Source organism: Dromiciops gliroides, chromosome 3 (genome assembly GCF_019393635.1).
Source record: "Dromiciops gliroides isolate mDroGli1 chromosome 3, mDroGli1.pri, whole genome shotgun sequence".
In the NCBI taxonomy this organism is placed as follows: domain Eukaryota; kingdom Metazoa; phylum Chordata; class Mammalia; order Microbiotheria; family Microbiotheriidae; genus Dromiciops; species Dromiciops gliroides.
In genome coordinates this window covers 444,654,976-444,682,770 of record NC_057863.1, presented here as the reverse complement: position 1 = coordinate 444,682,770, position 27,795 = coordinate 444,654,976, and the positions used below count along the sequence as shown (strand labels likewise).

The window sequence follows — 27,795 nt, the reverse complement described above, 5'->3', positions numbered from 1 at the left end:
AGCTATCAGTCATATCTATCCTTCCTTCCTTCTTTCTTTCCTTTGAAAGGAAAAATAAGTCTTGATATTCACTCAAAAATTTAGGTAACACCTTTTGAGACTTGAGTTGATTTGTATAATGTAGCTTATAATCTATTATCATAAAGCACTTTGGATGTAATAGGTATTTAATAAATGTTTCTTTCATTGAATACTGCAGTTTTTCTTCCTTATAAAATTATTTTTTAAGGAGAATTTTATGTTAAGTTCATTCCCCTACACTTAGTGATTCTCAGATTTTCATACTACATGCCCTTTTAAAAAATTGTATGTCATTGTTTATTTTTCTTCTTTTCTTTTTTTCTTATGAACTTAAACTTCAAACATTAACATTCTAGTATACAAAAAAAAAGCACAGAGAAGAAGATTATCTTTTATATTACCCTTCCCTCATTTTATATGTATAGCATAAAGGTACACATATGTGTGTATATGAAAATATGTGCATCATATACAGTTAATTATCATAACTGTAAATGTGAATGGAATGAACTCACCCATTAAACAGAGATGGATTAAAAACAAAAATCCTACAATATGTTGTTCTAAGAGACACATTTGAAGCAGAGAGATACACACAAGGTAAAAGTAAGAGGCTGGAACAGAATCTATTATGCTTCAGCTGAAGCAAAGAAAGCAGGGGTAGCAATCATGATTTCAGACAAAGTAAATGAAAAAATAGATCTAGTTGGGGGCAGCTAGATGGCGCAGTGGTAAAGCACCGGCCCTGGATTCAGGAGTACCTGAGTTCAAATCTGGCCTCAGACACTTGACACTTACTAGCTGTGTGACCCTGGGCAAGTCACTTAACCCTCATTGCCCTGCAAAAAAAAAATAGATCTAATTAAAAGAGATAAAGAAGGAAACTGTATCTTGCTGAAAGGTACCATAGACAATGAAGTCATATCAATACTTAACAAATATGTGCTAAATGGTATAGCATCTAATTTTTTGAAGGAGAGATTGAATGAGTTACAGGAGGAAATAGATAATAAAACTATGCTAGTGGGGGTCCTTAACCTTTCTCACAACTGGATAAATTGACCAAAAAGTAAGCAAGAAAGAAATAAAGGAAGTGAATAAAATTCTGGAAAAGTTAGATATGCTAGATCTCTGGAGAATATTGAATGGAAATATAAAGGAATATGCCTTTTTATTAGTGGTACATGGCACCCACACAAAAATTTGTCATGTGTTAGGACAGAAAAACCTCACAACCAAATACTGAAAAGCAGAAATAGTAAACACATCCTTTTCAGATCATAATGCAATAAAAATTACTTTCAATAATGGACAATGGAAAGAGAGATTTAAAATTATTTGGAAATTAACTCATCTAATCCTAAACAAGTAGGTTAAAGAATAAGTCATAGAAACAATGGATAATTTCATTAAAATTACTATAATAATACAACCTTTCAAAATTTATGGGATGGAGCCAAAGCAGTACTTAGGGAAAATTTATATCTTTAATTGCTTACAACAATAAAATAGAGAAAAAGCAGATCAACAAATAAATGAAGAAATTTAAAGTCCCCAATTAGACACCAAATTGGAAATCCTGAAAAACAAAAGAGAGATGAATAAAATGAAAAGAAAACCAATGAACTAATAAATAAAAGTAGAAGCTGATTTTATGAAAAAGCCAATAAAATAGACAAACCATTGGTTAAAATGATTTAAAAAAAGGAAAGAAGAAAACCAAATTACTAGTATCAAAAATGAGAGGTGAAATCACCAATCATAAAGAAATTAAGACAATTGTTAGGAGTTATTTTGCCTACTTTAATTATATGCCAATTAATTTGGCAATATAAATGAAATGGATGAATACCTACAAAAATATAAGTTACCCAGATTAGAAGAAATAAAGTACTTAATAACCCAATATTAGAAAAAAAAGTGAACAAGCCATCAATGAACTTCCTAATCAAAAATCCCCAGGACCAGATGGATTCACAAGTGAATTTTACCAAATGTTTAAAGAACAATTAATCCCAATACTACATAAACTATTTGGGAAAATAGGTGAAAAAGGAGTCCTAACAAATTTCTTTTACAACACAGATGTGGTACTGATATCCAAACCATGAGAAGCCAAAACAGAGAAAGGATAGACCATTTTTCCCAATGAATATTGAGGCAAAATTTTTTTTTTGGGGGGGGGGTTGGGTTTTTTTTGCAGGGCAATGAGGGTTAAGTGACTTGCCCAGGGTCACACAGCTAGTAAGTGTCAAGTGTCTGAGACCAGATTTGAACTCAGGTACTCCTGAATCCAGGGTCAGTGCTTTACCACTGCACCATCTAGCTGCCCCCCGAGGCAAAAATTTTAAATAACATACTAACAAGTATATTACAGCAATTTATCACAAAATCATACACTGTGACTAGGAGGGATTTATACCAGGAATGCAGGGCTGGTTCAATATTAAGAAAACTATCAGCATAATTCACCATATCAACAAGAAAACCAACAGAAATAATATGATTATCTCAATAGATGCAGAAAAAGCCTTTGACAAAATACAGCACACATTCCTACTAAAAACACTAGAGAGCATAGGAATTAATGGAGCTTACCTTAAAATGATAAGTAATATTTGTCTAAAACCATCAGTGAGGGGGCAGCTAGGTGGCACAGTGGATAGAGCAGCGACCCTGGATTCAGGAGAACCTGAATTCAAATCTGAGTTAACTAGCTGTGTGACCTTGGGCAAGTCACTTAACCCTTACTGCCTTGTTAAAAAAAAAAATAAAACCATCAGTGAACATTATCTGTAATGGGGATAAACTAGAAACTTCCTAATACAGCCAGGGGTGAAGCAAGGATGCCCATTATCACCTCTATTATCTAATATTGTGCTAGAAATGTTAACTATAGCAATAAGAGGAGAAAAATCCATTAAAAAAATTAGAAGAGGCAGTAAAGAAACAAAACTCTCACTCTTTGCAAATGATATGATGTTATAGTTAGAAAATGCTAGACATTAAACTAAAAAACTACTTGAAATTATTAAAAACTTTAACAGAGTTGCAGAATATAAAATAAACCCACAAAGCCCAGCAGCAAGAGGTAGAAAGAGAAATTCCATTTAAAATAAGTGTAGACAAAAAAACCAAAATTGTAGACAATATAAACTATTTGGGAGTTGACCTGCAAGTATAAAACACTTTTTTCGCACAAAGTTAGATCTAAACAATTGGAAAAATACTAATTGCTCATGGGTAGGCTAAGCCAATATAATAAAAATGACAATCCTACCTAAATCTATTTATTGATATACCAGTCAAAACTTTCAGTTATTTTATAAGTCTAGAAAAAATAATAACAAAATTCATCTGGAAGAACAAAAGCTCAAGGATATCTAGGCAGTCAGTGAAAAATTGCAAAAGAAGATGGTACAGCCATACCAGATCTCAGACTGTATTATAAAGCAAAAAATTATCAAAACAATCTGGTACTGGCTAAGAAATAGAGAGGTGGATCAGTGGAATAGAATAGGTACAAATTACACTATAGTAAATGACAATAGCAATCTAGTATATGATAAACCCAAAGATCCAAGGTTTTGGAACAAAAACTAATTGTTTGACGAAAACTGCTGGGAAAACTGGAAAACAGTATGACAGAAACTAGGTATATACCAACATCTCACATTGTATACCAAAATAAGGTCAAAATGGGTACACTGTGCCATAAGCAAATTAACAGCATGGCATACTCTATCTGTCAGATTTATGTCAAGGGGAAGAAGATAGAGAGAGCATCACAAAATGTAAAACAGATACAAAACCAATACAACGAAAGTTATAAGGAAAGAAAAAAGCTCCGAAAGAATTCTTGCAACAAGTATCTCTGATAAAGGCCTAATTGTTCAAATAGATAAAGAACTGAGTCAAATTTATACAAGTCAGTTGAACCATTTTTCAGATAAAGAAATCAAAGCTATCTGTAGTCATATGAAAAAATCCTCTAGATCACTATTGATCAGAGAAATGCAAATTTAAAATAACCCTAAGGTACCACCTCACACCTATCAGAGTAGGTAATAGGACAAAAAAAGAAAAATGTTGACTGTTGGAAGGGATGTTGGAAAACTGGCACACTAATGCATTGTTGATGGAGTTGTGAACTAATCCAGACATTCTGTAGAGCAATTTGGAACTATGCCCAGTGGGCTATCAAATTGTACATACCCTTTGGTCCAGCATTACCACTGCTGGATTTATATCTCAAAGACATCCCTCAAAAGAGAAGAAAGACGTATTTGTACAAAAATATTCCTAGCAGCTCTTTTTTTGGTGGCTAAGAATTGGAAATCAAAGGAATGTTCATCAATTGGGGAATGGCTGAACAAGCTGTAGTATATGATGGTGATGGAATATTATTGTGCTATAAGAAATAACAAGCAGGATGATTTCAGAAAGGTCTGGAAAGACTTGTATGAACTGATGTATAGTGAAGTGAGCAAAACCAAGAGAATGTGCATAGAGACAGCAATATTGTTTGATGAAGAAGTATGAATGACTTAACTATTCTCAGCAATACAGTGATCAAGACAATCCCTAAGGACTAATGATGAAGTATACATACACCTCCAAAGAAAGAACTGATATTGATTAAACACAGACATAACTCTAAGCATTCTTTTGTTTCTCTTTCTCTCTTTCCTGTATGTTGAACTGTCATTTCTTGCTGTTGTCATGTCCTTGAAAGCTGTATGCCCCTTTTTAATTTGTTGCTTTTAATCTGATGTTAGTTGGGAAATCATATGAATAAACTGTTAGGATTGTTTCCAAAATAAGAGTTAGTAGGCCTTTTTTTTTTTTTTTTGAGGAGCTAAAAGGCTCTCATATGAATAAAGTATAAAACTTCTATGCAAGAACATTGACATATTTTGACTGTGTAGTGAACATATTTCCTGATTCTTGGCTTTTTTTTTTTTTTTTGGAGAGTCAAAGTTGCTTGCTCTATGACTTTTGAGTTAAGGGGAGCATTGTTGTATATGCCCGATGAAGAAACTAAATTCTTATAATTTTACTTTTATACCTAACTGCAATATATTTATAGTTTGGATGTTAAGTTTTATGGAGGTATAGTTGTTTCATGAGACATACATGTTTATATTTGTAATAATTAGAAGTTTAGGATCTAACATTTATCATATTTCACTTTAAAGAGGGATTACCATGAGATTAGTTTTATGCTGTTTTATATCACAAAAATATAAATTCTAAAGTAGTAGAGAAGTATGTAATAATTTTCTGTTTTATATGAGTAGATGCAAATTGCTTTAAATGTGTATTTTTAAAGCTTGCTATATTTTGTTTGATTTCTAAGAGTTCCTGTCTCCAGGCTGTATCAATTGGCTGGGAAGGAGGTGTTTATGTGCAAACTTGTGGACACACATTGCACATAGATTGCCATAAATCATACATGGAATCATTACGGGTAAGTTCATTAGAAAAATACAAAAAAGGTTTTATGGTATTTGTTTCCATTTAAGACCAGTTTCAGAGTAATGGTGGAGGGGACAGCTAGGTGGCACAGTGGATAAAGCACCTGCCCTGGATTCAGGAGGACCTGAGTTCAAATCTAGCCTCAGACACTTGACAATTACTAGCTGTATGACCCTGGGCAAGTCACTTAACCCTCATTGCCCTGAAAAAAACCCCAAAAAACCACACACACAACAAAAAAACCACACAAACCCAGAGAAATGGTGGAATGAATGAATGAATGAATGAAGCATTTATTAAACCTTTACTATGTGTAGATAACTGTGCTAAAAGGTGAGTATAGAGATAGAAAAGTGAAGCAGTCCATAATGTCAGGGTGCTCTCACATTTTAATAAGGTTAGACAACACATATGTATGATTTTAGTTGTAAGTCATATGGAAAGCTCCCATGGACTTTAGGTTGGACTGGTAGTCCAGGGGAGGCTGCCACTTCCAGGGCTCTTGTACTTATCTGCCTTTTGGTTTCAGTTGGTCACCAGCTGTTGGTAGTCATGATGAGGAAGGTGGGCTTCTTCTCTAAAGATTTTTTTTCTCCTCAATGATGGTGGCATTGGAAGTAGGTCTTCTGGTTTGGGGTCAGTGCTATTCACAAGCCTCTTGGACTCAGGGTCTTGGGGTGTCTTTAATAGTATTTGAGGGGCAGCTAGATGGCACAGTGGATAGAGCACCGGCCCTGGATTCAGGAGTACCTGAGTTCAAATCCGGCCTCAGACACTTACTAGCTGTGTGACCCTGGGCAAGTCACTTAACCCCAATTGCCCCTCAAAAAAAACAAAAAACAAAAAAACAAACAAAAAAAAACAACAATAGTATTTGAGGGAGGAGAACAGTTTATGACCAAACAAGAGATAGAAAATATTATGAAATGCAAAATGGATGGTTTTGATTACATTAAAAAAACATTAGTTTTTGTACAAACAGAAGCAATGCATCCAAAATTAGAAGGGAAGTAGAAAGCTGGGAAACAATTTTTATAGCCAGTACTTCTGACAAAGGCCTCATTTCTAAAATATATCAAGAACTAAATCAAATTTATAAGAATCCACGTCATTCCCCAATTGAGAAATGGTCAAAGGATATGAACAGGCAGTTTTCTGATGAAGAAACCAAAGCTATCTATTCCCATATGAAAAAATGTTCTAAATCACTATTGATTAGAGAGATGCAAATTAAAACAACTCTAAGGTACCACCTGACACCTATCAGATTGGCTAATATGACAAAAAAGGAAAATAATAAATGTTGGAGAAGCTGTGGGAAAATTGGAACACTAATGCATTGTTGGTGGAGCTGTGAACTGATCCAACCATTTTGGAGAGCAATTTGGAATTATGCCCAAAGGGCTATAAAGCTGTGCATATCCTTTGACCCAGCAATATAACTCTTAGGTCTTTTTCCCAAAGAGATCATAAAAAAGGGAAAAGGACTCACATGTACAAAAATATTTATAGCTGCTCTTTTTGTGGTGGCAAGGAATTAGAAATTGAAGGGATGTCCATCAATTGGGGAATGGCTAAACAAGTTGTGGTATATGAATGTAATGGAATTCTATTGTGCTGTAAGAAACGATGAGCAGGTGGAGTTCAGAGAAACCTGGAAGGACTTGCATGAACTGATGATGAGTGAGATGAGCAAAACCAGAAGAACATTATGTGTTGATCAACTGTGATAGATTAGATTCTTCTCACCAATCCAACGGAACAAGAATGTTCCAAAGGACTCATGATGGAAAAGGCTCTCCAAATTCAGGGAAAAAAAAAAGGAACTGTGGAATATGGATGCAGATTGAACCATACTATTTCTTTTGTTTTTTGGTGCTATTGTTTTTCTTTTTTGAGATTTTCCCTTTTTGCTCTGATTCTTCTCTTATAACATGACTAATGCAGAAACATGTTTAATGTTATTGTACATATATAACCTATATCAGATTACCTGCTATTTTGGGGAGGGGGGAGGGAGGGGAGAGAGGGAGAAAAATTTGAAACTAGAAATCTTATAAAAACAAATGTTAAAAACTATCTCCAAATGTAACTGGAAAATAATAAAGTAATTTTGTAATAAAATAGTATTTGAGGGTAGGTAGTGGTCAAGGGAGTAGTGGTTTGTCTCACCTGGCATATGCTGCCTCCCATCTCTCCCTTAGGGTACCCTAGTTGATTTGGGTAGGTTGAAAGCCGAGAAAATGGCTCTAGTCCCTTTTGGAGCTAGCTCCTTGCTTCCTTCAGAGTTGCAAATATTTCATAATGTACCATTTTCCTCAGATGGCTTTGAGGCCTCTAGAGTTTTACAGGGTGTCAGTGGATCAGCTATTTGTCATCCATCCTCTTTCTAATCTCTCCCTGTCCCTCTCCCTCCTCCCTGCCCATCTCTCCTCCCATACTAAAATGTCTATTATCAGGTGACCTGTATGAATAAATTATTTTACTGAACACACTTGGTAAAATCTGGATAATAATAATATAGTAGTGAAGGGATTAGAGTTCACTAACAGACGTATGTGGTCTTATTGGTTGGTTGAAAGAACTATCTTCAGATTGTAGATTATAGCATATATTGTGTTCAACTTCCAACATTCTGAGTTCAGACTTTGCCTAGCTGTATGACTGTGGCAAAGTTACTTAACCTCTCTGAACCTCGGTTTCCTGAATTACAAAATTCAGTTAATAATATCTACACTAACCAATTTATAGGGTGCCATCAGGTTTGTAACAAATTTGAAGAAATGCCAGTTTGATAAAGGAGATACATAGGTTTGGGGACATATAATACGTTGGCTAGCAATCTATCTGTAGACATCCATGCAAAGTAGAATCTATATGGCTATGAGGAATTCAGTTTCAGCTAAGGAATTGAGTTCCTTAGCCTTATGATGAATACTACCATTGTATGATCTCTGGGTTCTCTTAGTGGCTCCTTTTACTTACTTGTTATATCTCCTCATGACTTTGCAGTGGATGCTAGAGCAGGAAGCCATGCTTCACAAGCCAAAGAAATGGTTTACCTTAGCTCTTATGTTGGCATTTTTGTATCTGAAACTTCTCATTATGAATATCAATATAGCTAGTGTTTTCACTGGGACCATCCTCATAGCACACATATCTACCATCAGTTTTTATCTCTATTTGTACTTTTTCAATGCTCTGGTTTCTCTTCACATCTATCTATCTGTACTTTTTTTAGGAGTTAACCAATGTAGACAAAACTGTGTCGTGTGTGTGTGTGTGTGTGTGTGTGTGTGTGTGTGTGTGTGTGTGTGTGTGTGTGTGTGTGAGAGACCAGTCAAAATCACATTTAAGTCATAGATGCCCTATCTCAAAAGAACATAGCAACTTGCCATTTTAAAAATTTATGATAACGATTACCTTTTATTTCAATCAGTGCCAGATATATTGGACATTATTTTTCATCTTTGCTGTCACTTAAATTTCCAAACATTAATATATTTGAACAGATGTGCTAAAACAAATTTAGACACCCAGTGGATTAGTCATCCCTGAATAGGCTCTACTATAAACTATAAATTTTGCTGCCACTTAACTTAAATTTCTTACTTTCTGTCTGTCAGCCATTAAACATTTATTAAGCACCTACTATGTGCCAGGCACCATACTAGGTATGGGGATACAAATACAAGTCTCTTCAAGTCGCATACAGTCTGGTAGGTAGAGGCAACACATAAAAAAGAAGCTGAAAAGGGAGAGGGGCTAGGTGCCTGGCCTAGGGGCAGACTGAAGAAATCTAAAGAAATCCAAAAGTAGTATAGCTGGTGAAAAATAGAAGACTATACTGAGTTCTTTTATAGGGGTACTGGAGTTCAAGACTGCCTTCCAGTCAGAGGGTCCAGTCATAGAGGCCAAGGCTACTGATTAGATGTGAGTACCAGACAGATTGAGGGCTTAGGGTACTGGTGAGAGGTGAGTACCAGGCATATTCCATAGTATAAGATAATGAGATTTCCCAATGATGAGTTTCTTGAGGAAAGAAGGCATGATGAAGAGGTTCAAAGAAGTCCAAAAGCAGTGTCCCTAATGGGAAATGTCTACCCTCCAGAAAGACACAAAAACTGTACCAACAGGAGAGTAAATCTTTAGGCTTCTTTGAATCTACTCATATCACTGTGTACCTGCTGGAGAGGCTGATAGGTGATGTTCTACCTCTGCCACCATGATCCAATGATGGGCCACAGGGGTCTGTTCAAGACTTTACACATAATCCCTTGCAACTCTTGGTGGATATGATATGACATCTGTCAGCATATCCAGTCTTGAGAAATGTACTGTGGCTAAGTATTTTGGGGATGACCAATGCAATACCTTTTAACTCACGTCTATCCCTGGCTGGCAATTATCAATCAACAAACATTCATTAAGTACCTTTTATGCATCAGAATGTAGTAGGTTCTAGGAATACAAATGATGGATTTCATCAAGGACCTACCCCTATCTCAGGTGTACAGTTACATTTTGGTGGTAGCCAATGTGGCTCACTTCTTTTTCTCTTTTGGACCTCTCACCACTCCTTATGCTACCTGTCTATGCCTGAAGGAGCTTTTTCATCCCCTTCGTCTTTTCTCTCATATCCCTTCTAAGGTACAGTTTACCTCATTTTCCTAGATTACTCATAGGATTCCTGGACCTGTGTATTTCCTATACTATTACTAAGTAAAAATTTCTGTGCGCATAACATATTACTCTCAGTCTGATAGACAGACGGAGCATGAATCAAACCCTAGACAGTATCATTTGTGTTATACGTTCTACTGTCATTACTCTTAATACCTACAGCCTATTCTGAAATGTAATTAACAACAACAACAACAACAATGGTTCATTTGTCTACCCAGAGCATACTCTTTATGTCTTCTACCCTTAGTTATTGTTTTTTCTCCCCTTTATTTATCATGTATACTGTAGTCCCTATGGTAAATGAATACTTGAGAGATTTGGAGGTGGAATAGCCTGACTTGCAGTGCCCTATATGTCATGAACAAATAGTATGTCTACAGCTCTTGCACCCTCATGGAACCTTTCACTGTAGGAGAAACAGGTCTAGCTATCTTCTTCCTTTTTTTTTTTTGGCAGGGCAACGGGGGTTAAGTGACTTGCCCAGGGTCACACAGCTAGTAAGTGTCAAGTGTCTGAGGCCAGATTTGAGCTCAGGTGCTCCTGAATCCAGGGCCCGTGCTTTATCCACTGCGCCACCTAGCTGCCCCTCTAGCTATCTTCTTATAATTGTGGCACTTATAGCCCTTCCAGGACAATGGTGACTAGAACAATAATCCGCAGCTTAAATATATATACATATATCATCAATGTGACATGGGAAGCAGAAACCCAGAGAACCACAGCCAGGCACCTAGCCAGTATTAATGAAAACAGACCTGAGCCCTATAACACACATATTCACTAATGTATACAAACATACACATTACACCCTCACAAAAATACACATTTGCATACATGTGGCATAAATCATTCATCAGTAAGCATTTATAAAGTGCCCACTGTGTGCCAAGCCCCCTACTAGATACTGGAGATCTCAACAAATCAATCAGCAAGCATTTAAGTACCTACTATGTTCCAGGTCCTGTATGAAGTTCTGGGGACACAAAATTGAAAGTCATCCCTTTTCTCAAGGAGCTTAGGGGAGTGTACAGGCACACATAGTAGTATATATTAAAAATAGGTACAAGGGGGGCAGCTAGGTGGCACAATGGACAAAGCACTGGCCCTGGATTCAGGAGGACCTGAATTCAAATCCAGCCTCAGACACTTGACACTTACTAGATGGGTGACCCTGGGCAAGTCACTTAACCCCAATTGCCTCACCAAAAAAAAAAAAAAATAGGTACAAGACGATCATGCACATCTAACACATTTTTGTCTTGGGTTTTTTTTAAGAGACTTGTAATTTCTTTGGTATATTATTCAAGTGGTGAGTTCTCTGATGTACTAGGTATTACTAACTTACATATTGTATGTATTCTTCCCCCTTCCTCTCTGAGAAGAGAGTTCACTATACTTGATATCATTCTAAATTACTATAATTGAGACTGAACTCAGAATAGTATTTTAAACTATTTCATTGGTAAAGGTAGTACTTGTATGACTGATATGATTTGAGAAATTTCTTAACAGGTGACATTTTGTTGTTCATGAGCGTACTTCAGACTGGCTATTATTGTTTTTTTAAGATTACTAAATTTATATTTCTTTTATTTTTGAAGTTAATTCCCTCTGAAAAAAGCAACTCCCTTCAAAAATGTAATATTAAAGCTTTGTCTTTCTGTAAATATGTACATATATTTATTAACACAATTATAACATTCCATCTTTTTAGAATGACCAAGTTCTTCAGGGTTTCTCAGTGGAGAAAGGAGAATTCACATGCCCACTCTGTCGTCAATTTGCTAACAGCGTTCTTCCCTGTTATCCTGGAAACAATGTGGAAAATAGCCTTTGGCAGTGTCATAGTAACAAGAGCATGCAAGAGCTCATAAAGGAGGTTGAAGAACTGCAAGAACAGCTGGGAATTTTCCCAGTAAGCATCAGTGTAAGGCAGAAAGATCTTTGTTAATTTGCTTCTACTTTTCAGCCTTCCATTTTATTCAATCTCTCTATCTCATTTATATTTTTTTATTAATTTAATGGAAATTTCCTTAAAGGTTCTGACTTCTGTTATTTTATTGAGCAAAAACAAAAATAAGAATAGTAGAACATATTATTACCAAAGGCTGTAATTATCTTCTATCTAAATTGTTATAGTTTTAATATTGTATTTTCCAGATTGTGAAAACCCATATGTTTGTATGGACTTAGGCAGTTTTCATGTTATTTCACTATGATGAAAAGCAGAATTTGGTTTACAAATATACCTATTAATAACATTGCTTACACAGAAGTACATGCATATATTTGTTAATATGTTGATATTTATAAAACTGTATAAATGAAAAATATTATATATTAATTTTCAGCATCCCAACAGCCTAGATCTTCCATGTAACACCAGCTGCTATAGTATAGTTGTTTTATTTTGCATACTGTTGTTTTTTCTTACATTTCTATCCAGGGTGTTTACCAGTAGAAATAACAGAAGAATCTCCTTATACAGTTTTACCTTTAAAACAATTTTTGGGTTTAGACCTATAGGGTAATGAGCCTCTAACATATAGTTATGCCTGGCCTCATTAAATAAATATATTCATGAAAAGTTAAATGTTTTGAATTTTTATAATTTGAGTAATCACTAGGGGAGCTAGGTATTTGAAGGAATTATATGATATATTCCACTGTCATTAAAAAATTTTTTTTGCAAGGTGAAATTATCTTGCAGTATATTCAAATTTGCATCTATTAGATTTTCTCAAAGTGAGGCATCCTTTATTACTTTATGTCAGTCAATCAGTCTATAAATTTTTATTAAGTGTCTACTGTGTACTGGGCACTGTGTTACATACTATAATAAAAAAAAGAGGCAAAAGATAGTCCCTGCCCTCAGAGAGTTCACAGTCTAATGAGAAAGACAGTAGTCTCTCATATATAGGAAAAATAGGAAATAATTAAAAGATGGAAGGAAAGGGAATTAAGAGGAGCTGGGAAAGGCTTCCTGTAGGAAGCGGGACTTTATTTGAGACCTGAAGGAAGGTTGTAGATGAAGATGAAGAGAGGGAGAATTCCAGTCATGGGGGGCAGCCAGAGAAAATTATTGGAGTCTAGAGAGGGAATGTCTTGTTCTTAGAATAACAAGGAGGGGCAGCTAGGTGGCACAGTGGATAAAGTACTGGCCCTGGATTCAAGAGGACCTGAGTTCAAATCTGACCTCAGACACTTGACACTTACTAGCTGTGTGACCCTAGGCAAGTCACTGAACCCCAATTGCCTCACCAAAACCAAACAAAACAAACAAAAAAAACCCCATATCTAATCTTAGAATAACAAGCAGGTCAATGTCACTGGATCAAAGACTGTGGCAGAGAGTAAAGTGTAAGAAAACTTGGAAAGGGGGTAAGAGGGTTGGTTATGAGGAGCCAAACAGAACCATTTGATCCTGGAAGCAATAGGGGTCTATTGGAGTTTATTGATGAGGGAGGTGACATGACTAGACTTGCACTTTAGGAAAATCACTTTGGTGGCTGAATAAAGGATGGACTGGAGTTGGAAGAGGCTTGAGGTAGGCAGATCTGCCAGCAGACTATTTCTGTAGTCCATGCATGAATTGATGAGGGCCTTTACTAGGGTTATGGCAGTATTAGAGGAGAGAAGGAGGTATATTTGAGAGATGTTGCAAACCAATAGAAATGGTGAAACCAGTAGACCATGCTGCAGATTGGATATGGGGGTTGAGAAATATCGAAGAGTTGAGAATGACATGTTGCTCATGAGCCTAAGGAATTGGGAGAATGGAGTTGCCCTAGACAGAAATAAGGGGAAGTTAGGAAGGTTAGAGGGAAAGATAATGAGTTCAGTTTTGGGATACATTGAATTTAAGGTGGAGATTTAGTTTGAGATGTCTGAAAGGGAGTTGGAGAGGTAAGACTGAAGAGTAGAAAAGTTAGAGCAGGATAGGGAGACCTGAATATCAGCATAGAGATGGTAATTAAATTCATGAGAGCTGATGAGATCAAATCAAGTAGCATAGAGGGAGAAGAGAGCAGGACCCAGGACAGAACCTTGTGGACACCTATGGTTAGAGCTTATAGTCTGGAGGAGGATCCAGTAATGGAGACTGAGAGAGGGAGTGGTGTGTAAGTAGGAGAACCAGGAGAGAGTAGTGTCCTAAAAACCTAGAGACATGAAAATATCAAAGACTGCAGAGAGGTCAAAATGAATCAAGATTAAGAAAAGGCCACTGGGTTTTGGCAGTTGAGATAATTGGTAACTTTGGAGGAGAGCAGTTTGGTGGAATGATGAGATAGGATGTTGGATTATAAGGGAAAAGAAGAGAATGAGAGAGTGAAAGTGGAAGCACCTATTATGGATGGCCTTTTCAAGGAGTTGGGCTATGAAGGATAGAAAAGATATAGGATAATAGTTAGCAGGGATTAGATGGGAGAGACCAGGGTAGGCAGTATGGAATGAGCCAGTAGACAGGAAGAGATTAAAGATAAGTGAGAGAGTGGGGATGACAGAGGGACAGTCTGTTGAAGAAGATGGGATAAAATGGGTTGCTTTTTCAGATGGAGGGTTGGAGCTTGGTAAGGAGTTAAGGCCACCTCTTTGTGTGATAGGGACGAAGGAAGAGATAGTGGTAGAAGATATCTGAGTGATATGAGATGAGGAAGAGGTGAGATAACAGGGAGTTCAGTTTTTTCTCTAAAATATGAAGCAGGGTTCCTTAGAGGAAAAACTTTAAATGATAAAATAGACCCTTCACTTGCATAGAGATTAAACTTTATCTGTTAAGTATTCCCCAGAGTATGCCATAAGGTTATGGAAACTGAAGTATTGAAATAAGAGGGGAAAATTTTTTTATCATTTTGTTTCTTTATGCCAGTAAATAGAAATCTACTAAGTAGAATAACATTATGCTGCCACACAGTAAGCACTTAATAATGCCCTATGAATTTATTTATTTAGCTTTCTGATAGTTATATTACAGTTATACATTTTTACATTTTAATTTTTTGATGTCCTTTGATAAAGAAAAACATTTGTATTGTATTTCTGTTGACAAATGTAAAATAAATTTTTTTGTTGTTATTGTTATTGTTAGTCTGAAACCAACTTAAGTAAAGAAATGGAATCTGTAATGAAGGATATCAAAAGTACTACACAAAAGAAATACACAGACTATAGCAAGACTCCTGGCTCACCAGACAATGATTTTCTCTTTATGTATTCTGTAGCTAGGTAAGTAAAATATTTAATTTCTTGGCAATTTAATCACTTGTTGTCACTCACTGTTATTGTTGAATGGACCTTTATCTAATTGCAAAGGTTTGCTTAACAAGATGGATATCTCTTATATTTTTTCTACCTTGGTTTAAATCATCATTCTTGTTGTGCATGCAGACTTGAATCAAATCTTATTTTATTTAGGTACTTTTTAAGAAAAAAAATCTGGGAATATTTCTGAGTTAATATTAAATTAAACATTATAGAATGGGAGAGGCAGGAATATTGTATGTATTCCAAATTGTGTAATTCAAAATAAGTTGATTTTGGTTAAAAGGTTTCTTTTACACATTAGAAATCACTTTTCAGGGGGCAGCTAGGTGGAGCAGTGGATAAAGCACTGGCCCTGGATTCAGGAGGACCTGAGTTCAAATGTGGCCCGAGACACTTGATACTTTCTAGTTGTGTGACACCTTGGGCAAGTCACTTAACTCTCATTGCCCCACAAAAAAAAAAATATTTTTAAAAAAGAAAGAAATTGGGAGCAGCTAGGTGGTGCAGTGGATAAAGCACTGGCCCTGGATTCAGGAAGACCTGAGTTCAAATCCAGCCTCAGATACTCGACACTAGCTGTGTGACCCTGGGCAAGTCACTTAACCCCCACTGCGCTGCCAAAAAAACAAAAAACAAAATAAATAATTGTAATGGGAGGAGGAAAAAAAAACAAAAAAAGAAAGAAATCACTTTTCAGTTTATTAGGCCTATATGCAAAAAGAAAAAGACAAGTTTGTTCCTTAAAACATTGTATTAACCTGTGTAATGAAGGAGGTAGGGAGAAGAAAGCTAAACTTGTTCTATCTGGGCCATCATTAAACTATAGAAAAGAGAAGAGAAGTTTTAAAATATTCAATATTTTAAAAGTTTTTATTTTTTAAAATAGCAACTAGAGAGAGCTGATAGCTGTTGAAAAGTAGCTTAATTGAAACAGAGTCAAATAAAAGAAGAGAAAGCCAGCCATATTCAACAAATTGTAGTTAGCAGGACGCAGATGAGATTTTGTTGCCCTTCATCTTCCAAATTAGATGAAAATAACCTAATTTAATAGTAGATATGGAGTATTGAGGAATGTGTCTACTTGGAAGTTTTGGAGAAGTTTGTCCCAAGAGAAATAATGGCAAACAGAAGAGAAACTGACATAGAGGTAGAGATTTTTTTGCTAGCCTTTTTCTGCAGCAGTTGATAGTGTCAGTTTCCCTACTTTTATGATCTTGTTCTTTTTTTAAAAAAATTCTTAAAATTTATTTATTTGTAATTTATTTTAAAATTTTTTGCATTCCAAATTCTCTCCCTCCCTTCCTTTCCCCACCCATTAGGAAGGTGAGCAATAGATCAATTATACATAGTGAAATCATGCAAATTTCCATATTAGTCATGTTGGGGGAAAAAATAAACCCAAACTAAAAAGCAAGAAAAATAAAGGAAGTGAAAAAAGTATTCTTCTCTGTGCCCTCAGAGTTCATCAGTTCTTGGGGGCTGAATGCAGATCTCTTTCCTTTTTTTATTTGGGGGAGGTGTTTCTGTTTTATTTCATAACATGACTAATATGGAAATATGTTTTGCATGACTACACATATATAACCTATATCAAAGTGTTTCCTTTTCAATGAGTAGGGAAGGGGAAGAAAGGAAAATTTGGAAATCAAAATTTTAAAAAACAAATGTAAAAAATTGTTTTTACATGTAATTTGGGAAAAATAAAATATTAAATAACTTTTAAAAGTAGGAAAAAAAGTCACAGTAAAAGTGGGGGGAAAAGGAGTTCATAAATTCTCTCTTTGGATGGGGGAGAGTATTTTTCATCATGGGTCCTTTGGAATTTTCATGACCCTATTATAGAATTTATTTAAGGTTCCTGTTGGCACGACAGGTCTTTTTTCCTTTTCCCTATTGCTTTGAAGGGAGATCTTTGATTACAATAAATTATGTTGTAGTTGACTTATAATAAAAATTCACTTCAGATTTACATATTAATAAGAAAAACAGTTTAATTTGTTAAGAAAAAAGTGATATATTTCTTTCAACTTCTCTATAAACCTTTGCTTCTGAAAGGAATATAAGCTGTGAGGTCATATACAGCCATCCTATTCACTTCAGAAAGAGTAGTACCAGTGCCAGCCAGTGGCTAAACTGGAATTCCTCGGGAATGATTGACAAATATAAACACAAACTGGTGACTGAACCAAATAATATAATACTAGTATTTGATGACTTTTAAAAGTACTTTACATGTATTATCTCACTTGGCTTGCACAACTGTTTGAGGTTGGTAGTACAAATATTGTTTTCCCCATTTTGTAGATGATGAAACTGAGGCTCAGAGAGATTAAATGTCTTGTTCAAGGATAAATACAAGAACATGATATTAAAAATAAGGATGGGTCACAAAACCAAAATAAATTTTAAAATGTGAAATATTCTGATCAGCATACTGTCAATGAAAGATTGTAGTATTTAGCTTGTTTTTCAGATCCATGAATAATAAATTATATACTGAGGGAAAAATGAAAATAAGATGTGTGATTTTAATTGTGATTTGAAACTTAGATCGTAAGTACATAATTTTTGAAGAAAGATGACATCTTTTGAATACATTAAACTTCCAGAGCAATAGCAAGTGTGATATTCTAGTTCATTTATTATTCTGGTTACTTGAGAGTTGTCCATGCAGAGCATCCATGGATGATCAATTTTCAAGGATCTTGTAGTTTCTGAGAGCTCTCATTAGTCTTATCACTAGTTTTAACTGAGATAATGCTTATAAATTATTTTGTAAATTTTAAATTGGTATATAAATGTCACTTAATGTTTTTATGATTACTTTATAGTATTGTAGCCTGTAGTAATTCTAGGAAATTGGACAGATTCTTTATGGATCATAAGACATACTCTGGAATGTGCTCATGCTATTTTTAAAAGAAGCACATCTTCCTGTTTTTTTTCTTTTATTAAAGTGTAGAAAATTCTGATTCTTTGAGTTTTCCAAAGGTTTGGATTCTGAATGAGTGGGAACATATTGTATGTAAATCCTAACACCCCTCCCCCCCCACATTACATTGAGAAATATATGTGTTTTCTTAAATTTTGAGGTCCATTTTCTCCTCTTTACAGAAATCTCTTAATGACAGTGAACCAAAAAGGGAGCATACCTGTGAGCTAGAATACTGACCATGATTTTTCAAGAGGATAGTAGAAGGTGAAGGGTTGGTTGTAAAAAACTCATATCAAACTTTTGTTTTTGCCATTTTATAGCTAAATAGAGGCAGACTCACTGATTCAATTCCTCTAACTTTTATTAAATATCTGCTACGTTAAGGCCATGTGCTACAGGTTGGGAATACAAAGATGAAAAGTGTAAGGCTTTTCTTCTCTGTATTCCTGTGGAATATAAGCTTCTTGAAGGCTGAGACTATTGAGGGTTTGTTTTTGTTTTTTTGTCTTTGTATCCATAGTACCTAGCACACTGCATTACACATCGATGAATAATAAATGTATCAATTGAAAAAAAAATGAGTGGAACCCCCCCTGAAAAGTATCATAGTCATTGTACAGTATAGTAGGGCTATGAGATTTTGACTGATAATTATAATACAAGTTAGAATAAGACATAGGAAAGGTTAAATAGACATGAGATATTTGGGGAGAGAAGAATCTCTTCTTGTTGAGGAGTCAAGGTACACTTCGCAGAGTAGGCAGCATTTTAGCAGCTGGGTCTTGAAGAAAATAAAAGATTTTTATTAGGTAGAGAGGTAGAGGGAGGCTATTTCAGACATGGAGACAGTGGATACAAATGCTTGGAGAAGTCTGGATGAGACTGAAGAATAGCTAGTTATTTAGTTTTTTTTATCATAAAAGTATTTTATTATTTTCTAGTTACATGTAGAGATAGTTTTCAACATTTGTTTTTATAAGATTTCTAGTTTCAAATTTTTCTCCCTCCCTCTCCTCTCCTCCCTCCCCCCTCTCCAAGACCGCAAGCAATCTGGTATAGGTTATATATGTACAATCACATTAAACATATTTCTGCATTAGTCATGCTGTGAAAGAGCAAAAGGGAAAAACCTCAAAAAAGAAAAAAAAATTAGAAATAGTATGGTTCAATCTGCATCTAGATGCCACAGTTCTTTTTTTCTGGATTTAGAGAGCATTTTCCATCATGAGTCCTTCAGAACTATCTTGGATCATTGTATTGCTGAGAAGAGTCAAGTCTATCACAGTTGATCAACACACAGTGTTGTTGATAACTCTGTACAATGTTCTCAATGGAAAGGAAGATTGGAACCTCATTTTGGAGGGGCCAGAATAAGAAATACATCGAAGGAGCCATTGAATCTTTTGAGCCGGGCAGTGCTGTGAAGATTATTTTGGCACTTGTATGAAGGAAGGCATGAAGAAGGGAAAGGATAGAGGAAGGATGACAGTGCGGATAATAATTATAATAGTCCAGACAAGAGGTATTAAGAGTCAACCACAGTAGTTACCATAGGAAAAGAAAGGAAGGGACAGATATGAGAAATATATTTTGGAAATAGAATTCATAGGACATGAAGACACCAGTGTTTTCAGCCTGAGGGACTGTGATGACAATGATAGTGTCAGTAGTGCTAGTTAAGTTAGGAGATTGTGTAGGCATTGTGAAAAAAATGATAATGTCAGCTTTTAACATTGAGTTTAAATTATTGGTGGGATATATAGATATAATGGAGTTATAAATCAAGTATGTGGAAATTTAAGACTGGAGGTCAGAAGAGATAGGGGGTAGGATAGATTTGGGAACCATTCATATGGAGAGGTAGTAGTTGAAGCCACAGACATGAAGAAGATTGTTAAGGGAGAAGAGAATAGGGACATTAACAGAGCCTTGGAAGGTAACTAGCTTTAGCAAGCAAGAGGAAGAAAAGGAATTTTTGAGGAGATAGAGAAAGTGGGTTGTTCAGAGAGTTAGGAAGAAAACTGTGATAGTGTTTCAGTAGTACACAATCGAGTAGGGAAAAGTCTTATCAAAAAGGGAGGTGGTTGGCAGTATCAGATCCTTTAGTAGAGATCATACATAGCTGATGAGGATTCAGAAAAGATTTTTGGAATTGGCAGTTAGGTGATCCTTGGTGACCTTCAAGAGAGTGATTTCTGTAGAGGGATGGAGAAAGAAGCCTCATTGAAGGGTATGGAGGAGTAACTGGGCAGGAAGTAGAAATAGTGAACAAACTCTTTATTCCAAAAGTATGGTAGGGGAGGTCTAGGATAAAAGGAATGTTTTTCCCTTTTTGATTCCAGAATTCTAAACAGATGTATTCACAAATAAGGAGAACGGTATATATAGAGAGATTGGCAATAAAGGAGAGAAAAGATGAAGATCCACATAGTGTCTTGGAGTAGACAGGAGGGGAAATGAAATTCTCCACAAGGAAAGGCAGCTCTCAGAATGGAAGGAAGAAGGAGAGAATCTGATGACATTTAAAGATTAAAAGTGTGGAGGAGGGGACATGAAGAGCTCATGCTAGGTGACTTAATTTTTCTGAGCAGAATAAGAAATGGGATCATCCGAGAGGATGAAAAAGCTTGTTTAATAAAGCTGCAGATGCTTTTGAGGGAGGACAAAACAAAACAGTTATCTCGGTAATGTTTGTTTCTTGTCTTATCCTAATCCTTTATTGGTGGCAGAGGTTAAAGACACAAAGTAATGAAGAGTGAGAAGTATATCTCTCTTATACCTCTTCTGTTTTCTTGAGTTAGGACTCTACAAAGCAACTCACATTGAGTGTTTACTTAACCTTAAGCTTCACTTGAGGCAATTAAAAATAGAGCCTGAAACTTTCTAAAAATATTGCTTATAAGACACAGAATATTTGAGATGTAAATTTCTTAAGTTAGGTTCCAGGTCTTTAGAATTCTATTTTGTAAATTTCAACTTCCGTGGTTTAAGCACATAATGCTTATAATGGTGAAAATTTATATTCTCTTGAGTTTTAGTCACATCCCATGGAAAGTTGATTTCATTTAGCAAAAGAGGACTAGTTCAAGTCCAGTTGGTCACTAACTCTACTTATATAACCTTAAACAAGTCACTTAACACCTCTGGGTTGAGGCTTCCTTATTTGCCAAATGAATGTGTTGTACTCTATGGCATCCAAGGGCTCTTTCAAATCTAAATCTGTTATCCTGTGATTTTAGTCTCACTGCACCAACTTCTGCTCCACAGATGCAATTAGAACTTCAAACTCAACTTGTCCTTCATGGACCTTTTTACTAACTTCACTATTTCTATTGAGGGTGTGTCAGCTCTTAACTCTTCATTCTCCCTCAATCCCCACATCCATTCACTTGTGATATCTTGTTCATTTTACCTTACAGTACCTCTCCTATCATCTTTCTACTCCCATTTGACACTACTCTAGAAGCTCTCAATTTTTGCTTGGACTGTTTCAATAGCTGGCTATCTAATCAGTTATCCTGCTCAAGTTCAATCAGTCATTCAGTCAATAAACAAATACATATTAAGCACCTACTGTGTGCAAGGTACTATGCTAGGGGTTGAGAAAAAGACAAAAACGAAACAATTCTTATCATCATTGAGTTTACATTTTATTACTTTGTAAACCTTAAAGCCCTTTATAAATACTTGTTGGTTATTATTATTCAGAGAGATACAATATATGTATACATACATACATACACACATACACACATATGTATAAGGTAATTTGGTAGGGAAGTCACTATCAACCAGGCGGATCAGGAAGGACATCAAAGTAGAAGGTGGTGCTGAGCTGTCTCTAAAGGGAACTTGGAATTATAAGAAGTAGAAGAGAAGGAGAAATTCATTCCATGCATGAGGACTAGTCCCCATGCAAAGATACAGAGAGACAAGAGATAGAGTAGTGTGTCTAAGGAATACCAAAAACGCTGATCTGGCTGAACCAAAAAATACAGGAATAGAAGTAGTGTATAATAAACTCAACAGATAAGTTCATGCCAGATTGGGAAGGACTTTAATTGATTAACAAAGGGGTTTGTACTTTATCCTAGATGCACTAAGGAACCAGTGGAGTTTATTGAGTAAATGAAGTGACATGGTCCAATCCATGCTTTAGGAATATCTCTTTGGCAGATATGTTGAGGATGATTAGAGAGTGGTCAGAGATTCAAGACAAAGTGACCAATTCCGAGACTATTACAGTAGTCCAGGTTCTGAGAGAGAATGAGGACCTCAGTAACTGTTGGTTGTCTGAGTAGACAAAGGAATTGATTTTGTGGAGGTATCATTGGCAAGACTTGGCAGCAGACTGGAAGGAGGAAAATTTGGGGGTGAGGGAGAGTGAATAGGTGAGGATGACTCTGGTATTAACCTAGGTGACTAGAAAAGTGTCATGCCCTCAGCAAATGTAGACAAGTTTGGAAGAAGTGCTAGTTTGAAGGGAAAGATAATGATTTCTCTTTTGGACATATTGAATATGAGATGCTTATGGGACATCCAAAATGTCTGATAGGCATTTGGTGACATAGGACTGAGAGGCTAAGGTTGGCTATATAGATTTGGGAGTTATATGCATATAGAAAATAATTAAATCCCTGGAATATGACAAAGTCACTGAGACTGAAAGCAGCAAAGAGAAGAGGCCCAGGACAAAGTTATGAGACATACCCAAAAAGGGTTGGGTTGTGGATATGGGTTTAGCAAATGAGATTGAGATAGATAGGAGTTCATGGTTTAATTGAATATTAACATTATTTAATAAATATGTTAATAAATTATTTTTAAAACTCCCACTATTCTCTAGATCATATTTTATAAATATTCCATTTTCATTTCTGTCACAAGTTTGTAGTAATTTAAATGTCTAATTCTGGTTTCTCAAAGACCATTTCTCCCAGAGGGGTATATTATTATAACTGCTTACTATTTATTACTGAAATTGAATTCTCTGGAGAGGGAAGCATGGTATTTCTAATGGGTGACTCCAGCCCCTGAAACTACTTCCCATTATAATTTATTAGAGCATTAAAGAAGGGAAAAACTCCCCAACCCTAACAATAGAATTTAGTGTAGCATACATCTATTTTTACTTTTAGTTTCTAGGAGAAATCTTAGAAGAATTTTCTGATTTTAGCTTTAGGAGGGTTATAAAGAAGTTGTTTGAAGCATATGTTTGTGTGCATTTCAATGAAACGAAATGCTTCTGTTCAAGTTTTATTATATTTCCAAATAAATATTTGAATATGGTAGGACACACTCTTTGCTTGGACAAAGAGATATCTTCCCCAAATACAAATTATTTGATACTATTTATATCAAAATAAGGAATGATAGAGATTTTCAGGGATTATTTTGAGACATTCTAGCCCCTAGCATTCTAGGTTGGACATGACTTGGAGCTATTGACAAGTAGGGATGAGGACTAGTCATATGATTTGATATAGGGAACTCTCAGGTGAGGAAACTCTTTTTGACAGTGTAGGCCAGCATTTTCTTTGCAATTTATAGTCTTCAGAAGTTCAGCATGAGGTGGTTTGTGAACTTGCATCTTCTTGGCTCCAAGCCAGAGCTCTATGCATTATGTCATATGGTGACAGATAGAGATGTAATAGAGAAGTCTTAGAATGCAGGACTGTAGTGAAGATAAACAAACAGGAATGGAGATAAAGATTTGAGGGTCACAAACAAATAATCATTTAAATCATATAATGGATAAATCTTTCGAGGTAGAAAACATATTGGTATGCCTTGCCTTATTCACTTTGTGAATTCCTGAAAACTTATTTGTAAATCTAAAATTTGTCATTTGACTCATTATAAATGTATGATGAATGCATGTTAGACATTCCTTAGTATGAAGCTTTTTGGAAAGCAAATACTTTTTTTGTAAAGTAAATACTCTTTTTTGTATAAATCCGGATTTTGACAAATAAAGGAACACCAGTAGAGTGAAAATTGGAAAGCCTTGAATTGAGCCTTAGGAGACTAGTTGATGCATTTTACTAAGTACAATAATAATGATGATGGTGATGATGATGATGAAGGAACAGATAGACTGGATAAATGAATGAAGGAGACCAGGAGAATCTTGTGTTATTGGTTTCAGTTGCCCTGTAACCAAGATAAGAAAGTTTCATTTAGTCAATCAAAAGGAATCTACTGAGTTTTTATTATATGCAGTGGTTTTTAATGTTAAAAACAAAAAAAGGTGCAGAAGACATCTAAGACATGATTTTTGTCAAGAATCTTGTTGTGGAGACAACTAGTGCACATGTAAAAACAGATGTACAAAACAATAGAATTAAATCACGAATTGTGCCACAAACTATTAGTACTCTAAAAGCTCAGAAGAAGTCCCCCAAATTTGGAGTGTTCAAGAATAACTGTGGAGGAGGTAAAGTGTGAACTGGATCTTGTAATTTGGTAAATTTTGGATAGGTGGATAAGAGAAGGGAAGACAAATTTGGGAAACAACATGTGTGAAAAAAAAGAAACAGGAGGAGTTACACTTATTCTTATGGAGTGAGTAGAACTTTTTGATGGGGGCTGCTGAGTAAATGGAGGCTTTGGGTATAGCCACTATGTTATCCATAATGGAAGGGGGAGAATTCCCAATAGGGATGATAGATCAGATGATGCTGTCATTATAGTTATGAAAAGCTAGCACATATATAAAATCTGAGGAATAGGAGAAATGAGGATAAAGATTAAAGCAGTTTCATTATGTAGAAAGTGTTTTGAGTACAGGCAAATGATATATGAAAGAGAGCTGTTAGAGTTGTCCATTTTTATTCTGTCAGGATTTGGGACAAAGGAAGGGGGGATTCATTTAGCTGTGAAAAACAGTCCTCAATTCTTCCTCACACTGAAGAGATTCTCTTTTTTCTTCTCTTCCCAAATCTATGTGAGTACATTTATATTAAGCAATATAGAATGCAAGAGTTTACTTTTCTACATGCATTTGATGCTCAGAAAACCACATATTCAGAAAAAGGGGTAGGGAGAGAAAATTTAGTAGTGTGAATTTCTCAGACATTGGGCATTTAATATATTTTTCCTTTTTATAACTTACCTATCTATATGAAGAACATACACATTTATGTTTCACATATACAGATATATTAAAAATATATACTTATATGCACCACAAAATTAATTTAAAGGGATCACCTTTGGGATGACCAAGATTTATGATGGGAAGTGGTCCCAGATATTACCAAAGATTATCAGGACACCTAACAGTAAGTGAGATCTTTGGGCAGGCATTTCATATTACAAGAGAAACTAGGCCAGTGATTTTCCCACCATTATCTGAAACATTGAAATAAAGTCAGTAGCTTTCTTCCCCGAATACTTTAGATTTAATCCACAGTTGATGTATTACCTTAAAGTATCTTACTATTTATGACAGAATGAAAAACTGAAAGTGTTCTTACTTTTATGTTTTAATAAGACTGCTTGCATCTCTTAGAGAAATGTAAAAATTCTGGATCTGACATTTGTTCATTAGAAATTGTTAGTGTTTCTGGCTAGCTCTTTTAAATACTATCTAGGCGATCTCAGTTTTTATGAGAATATAGCCATTAATTTTTTTCTACAGATTTAGGCAACAGAAGATTTGTGAAAACAAAATATATTGATCTCATTTATATTCCATTGATGAAGGAACACATGCTGGTCTCCGCTCGCTTTCTGTCCACTAATATGAAATCCTTGTCCCTGCTTCTTTGCTGGTAGGTTTTTAGAAGTTCAGTGAGCAATGCAAATCGCCTGAAGAGTGGAAAATTCCCTTGTCACACAGATGCCTTTATCAGCAGCAACCAGATGGAGCTCTGAGCAGGAACATTATCAATGTTAAATTGCTTTTTTTCCCCTTGAGTAGAGAGGATTAAAGCATTCCTTCAGAAATGGGTGGCAAATGCCGCAACTTAAGGATATTAATATTTGGAGGAGTTAGTATTTTTAGAAGCTAAAATATGGAAATACCTTACCAAAATATTTAATACTCAAAACCTAAATATTTCCAAATGTTTTCTTATAAATTAATATTGTGGTTTATTCTTTCCACAATGCAATGTAAAGGAGTTAGTTTTAAATTTTGTAAATATTTTTTAAATGATGCCTTTTTTGTTATTAATATAAATTCCTTATCTTGCATATAAATTATTTATTCAATTTCAGCAACAGTAAAGTGAGTTTATAGGAAATAGTTTCAGAGAGCGTATTCTTTATTGTCTGATCTTTTTTTTTTTGATGAAAGGTAAAACAATATTTTAAAACATTCAGTTTAGATATAACAGATAATTTTATGCATGAATTTGGTATAATTAATTAGAGCGTCACAATACCATTAAAGTACTTAGGAATAACTTTTCAGGTTCTCCATGAATTCATCTATAGAACTAATTAAAATATACTCACTAATTACTATGTAAGCTAATAATTGCTAAGCACTTTGGAAATGCAATGTTATGTTAGTAGGTAGTAGTAGTGATGTTCATCAATGTTAATAGCAATCTGTGTGTTTTCTAGAGCATTTATCTTGGAGGTTGATGAAAGAAATTGCTTTTTATGGTCCTATGACATCTTTAGACGTCTGTAATATTTAAAATGTTGCCTGAACTCTGATAGTTGATCTGTTTCTCTCAAGGAAAATATGTTTGTAATTTGTATTAATGAAAATTTCAATGGTTAAGAATGCATTTATTGTACACTTTTCCCATTAAGAATATAAACAGTTTTATGAAGTATTTTTGAGGTTTTTTTTTTCCTTAAGGCCCAATTTTTTGGGTTTTTTTTGAACTGTGGCAAGTTATAGTGACAAATACGATTTTTTCAAAGGTACAAACTTGAATATGTAGAAAAGGGTGATAGAGTTGGTTTCTTTTCTGAATTTATCCCTAAATATAAGACCAAAATATATAATTATTATCAGTGTATTAATTGAACCATACTTTTACATATAGCAGTGGGAAGGAGAGGTTTCATTTTTATGTGTGTATGTTTATGTAATTTAACACCCAAAAGGACTAAGCTTTTAACCTAATGACTTTGTAAATTGTTTTAATGCTTTATTCATAGAACCAATTTGGAACTTGAGCTAATTCATCGTGGAGGGAATTTGTGTTCAGGTGGAGCAAGCACAGCTGGCAAACGATCTTGTTTGAGTAAGTATTTAAAATTAATAAATTCTTTTTACTTTTGAACTAAATATTTCATTTTCAAAAACAAGTACAAAATAAAGTTTACTTTTTTCTTTTCCAAATTTCTTCAAATTCATAAGCTTTTAATATTATGATTAAACCTTTACAAAGCTAACCATGTTTCCCCGATTTTTAAGGTTTACTTAAAAATCTAACATAACCCAC

General features: G+C 35.0%; 1 protein-coding gene across 8 annotated transcripts in view; it reads left to right on the top strand.

Annotated features, from left to right (window-relative positions):
* The window catches only part of UBR3 (ubiquitin protein ligase E3 component n-recognin 3), a 283,992-nt gene that overhangs the window by 182,042 nt on the left and 74,155 nt on the right, over positions 1 to 27,795 (top strand). For 6 of the 8 annotated variants that reach the window (XM_043992858.1, XM_043992853.1, XM_043992857.1 and 3 more), the window contains 4 exons: positions 5,381 to 5,491; positions 11,900 to 12,112; positions 15,275 to 15,411; positions 27,509 to 27,594. In XM_043992858.1, the coding sequence (XP_043848793.1) occupies positions 5,381 to 5,491; positions 11,900 to 12,112; positions 15,275 to 15,411; positions 27,509 to 27,594 (547 nt within the window). The remainder of the gene's footprint in view (positions 1 to 5,380; positions 5,492 to 11,899; positions 12,113 to 15,274; positions 15,412 to 27,508; positions 27,595 to 27,795) is intronic. The other 2 variants (XM_043992859.1, XM_043992854.1) reach the window with 1 other exon arrangement.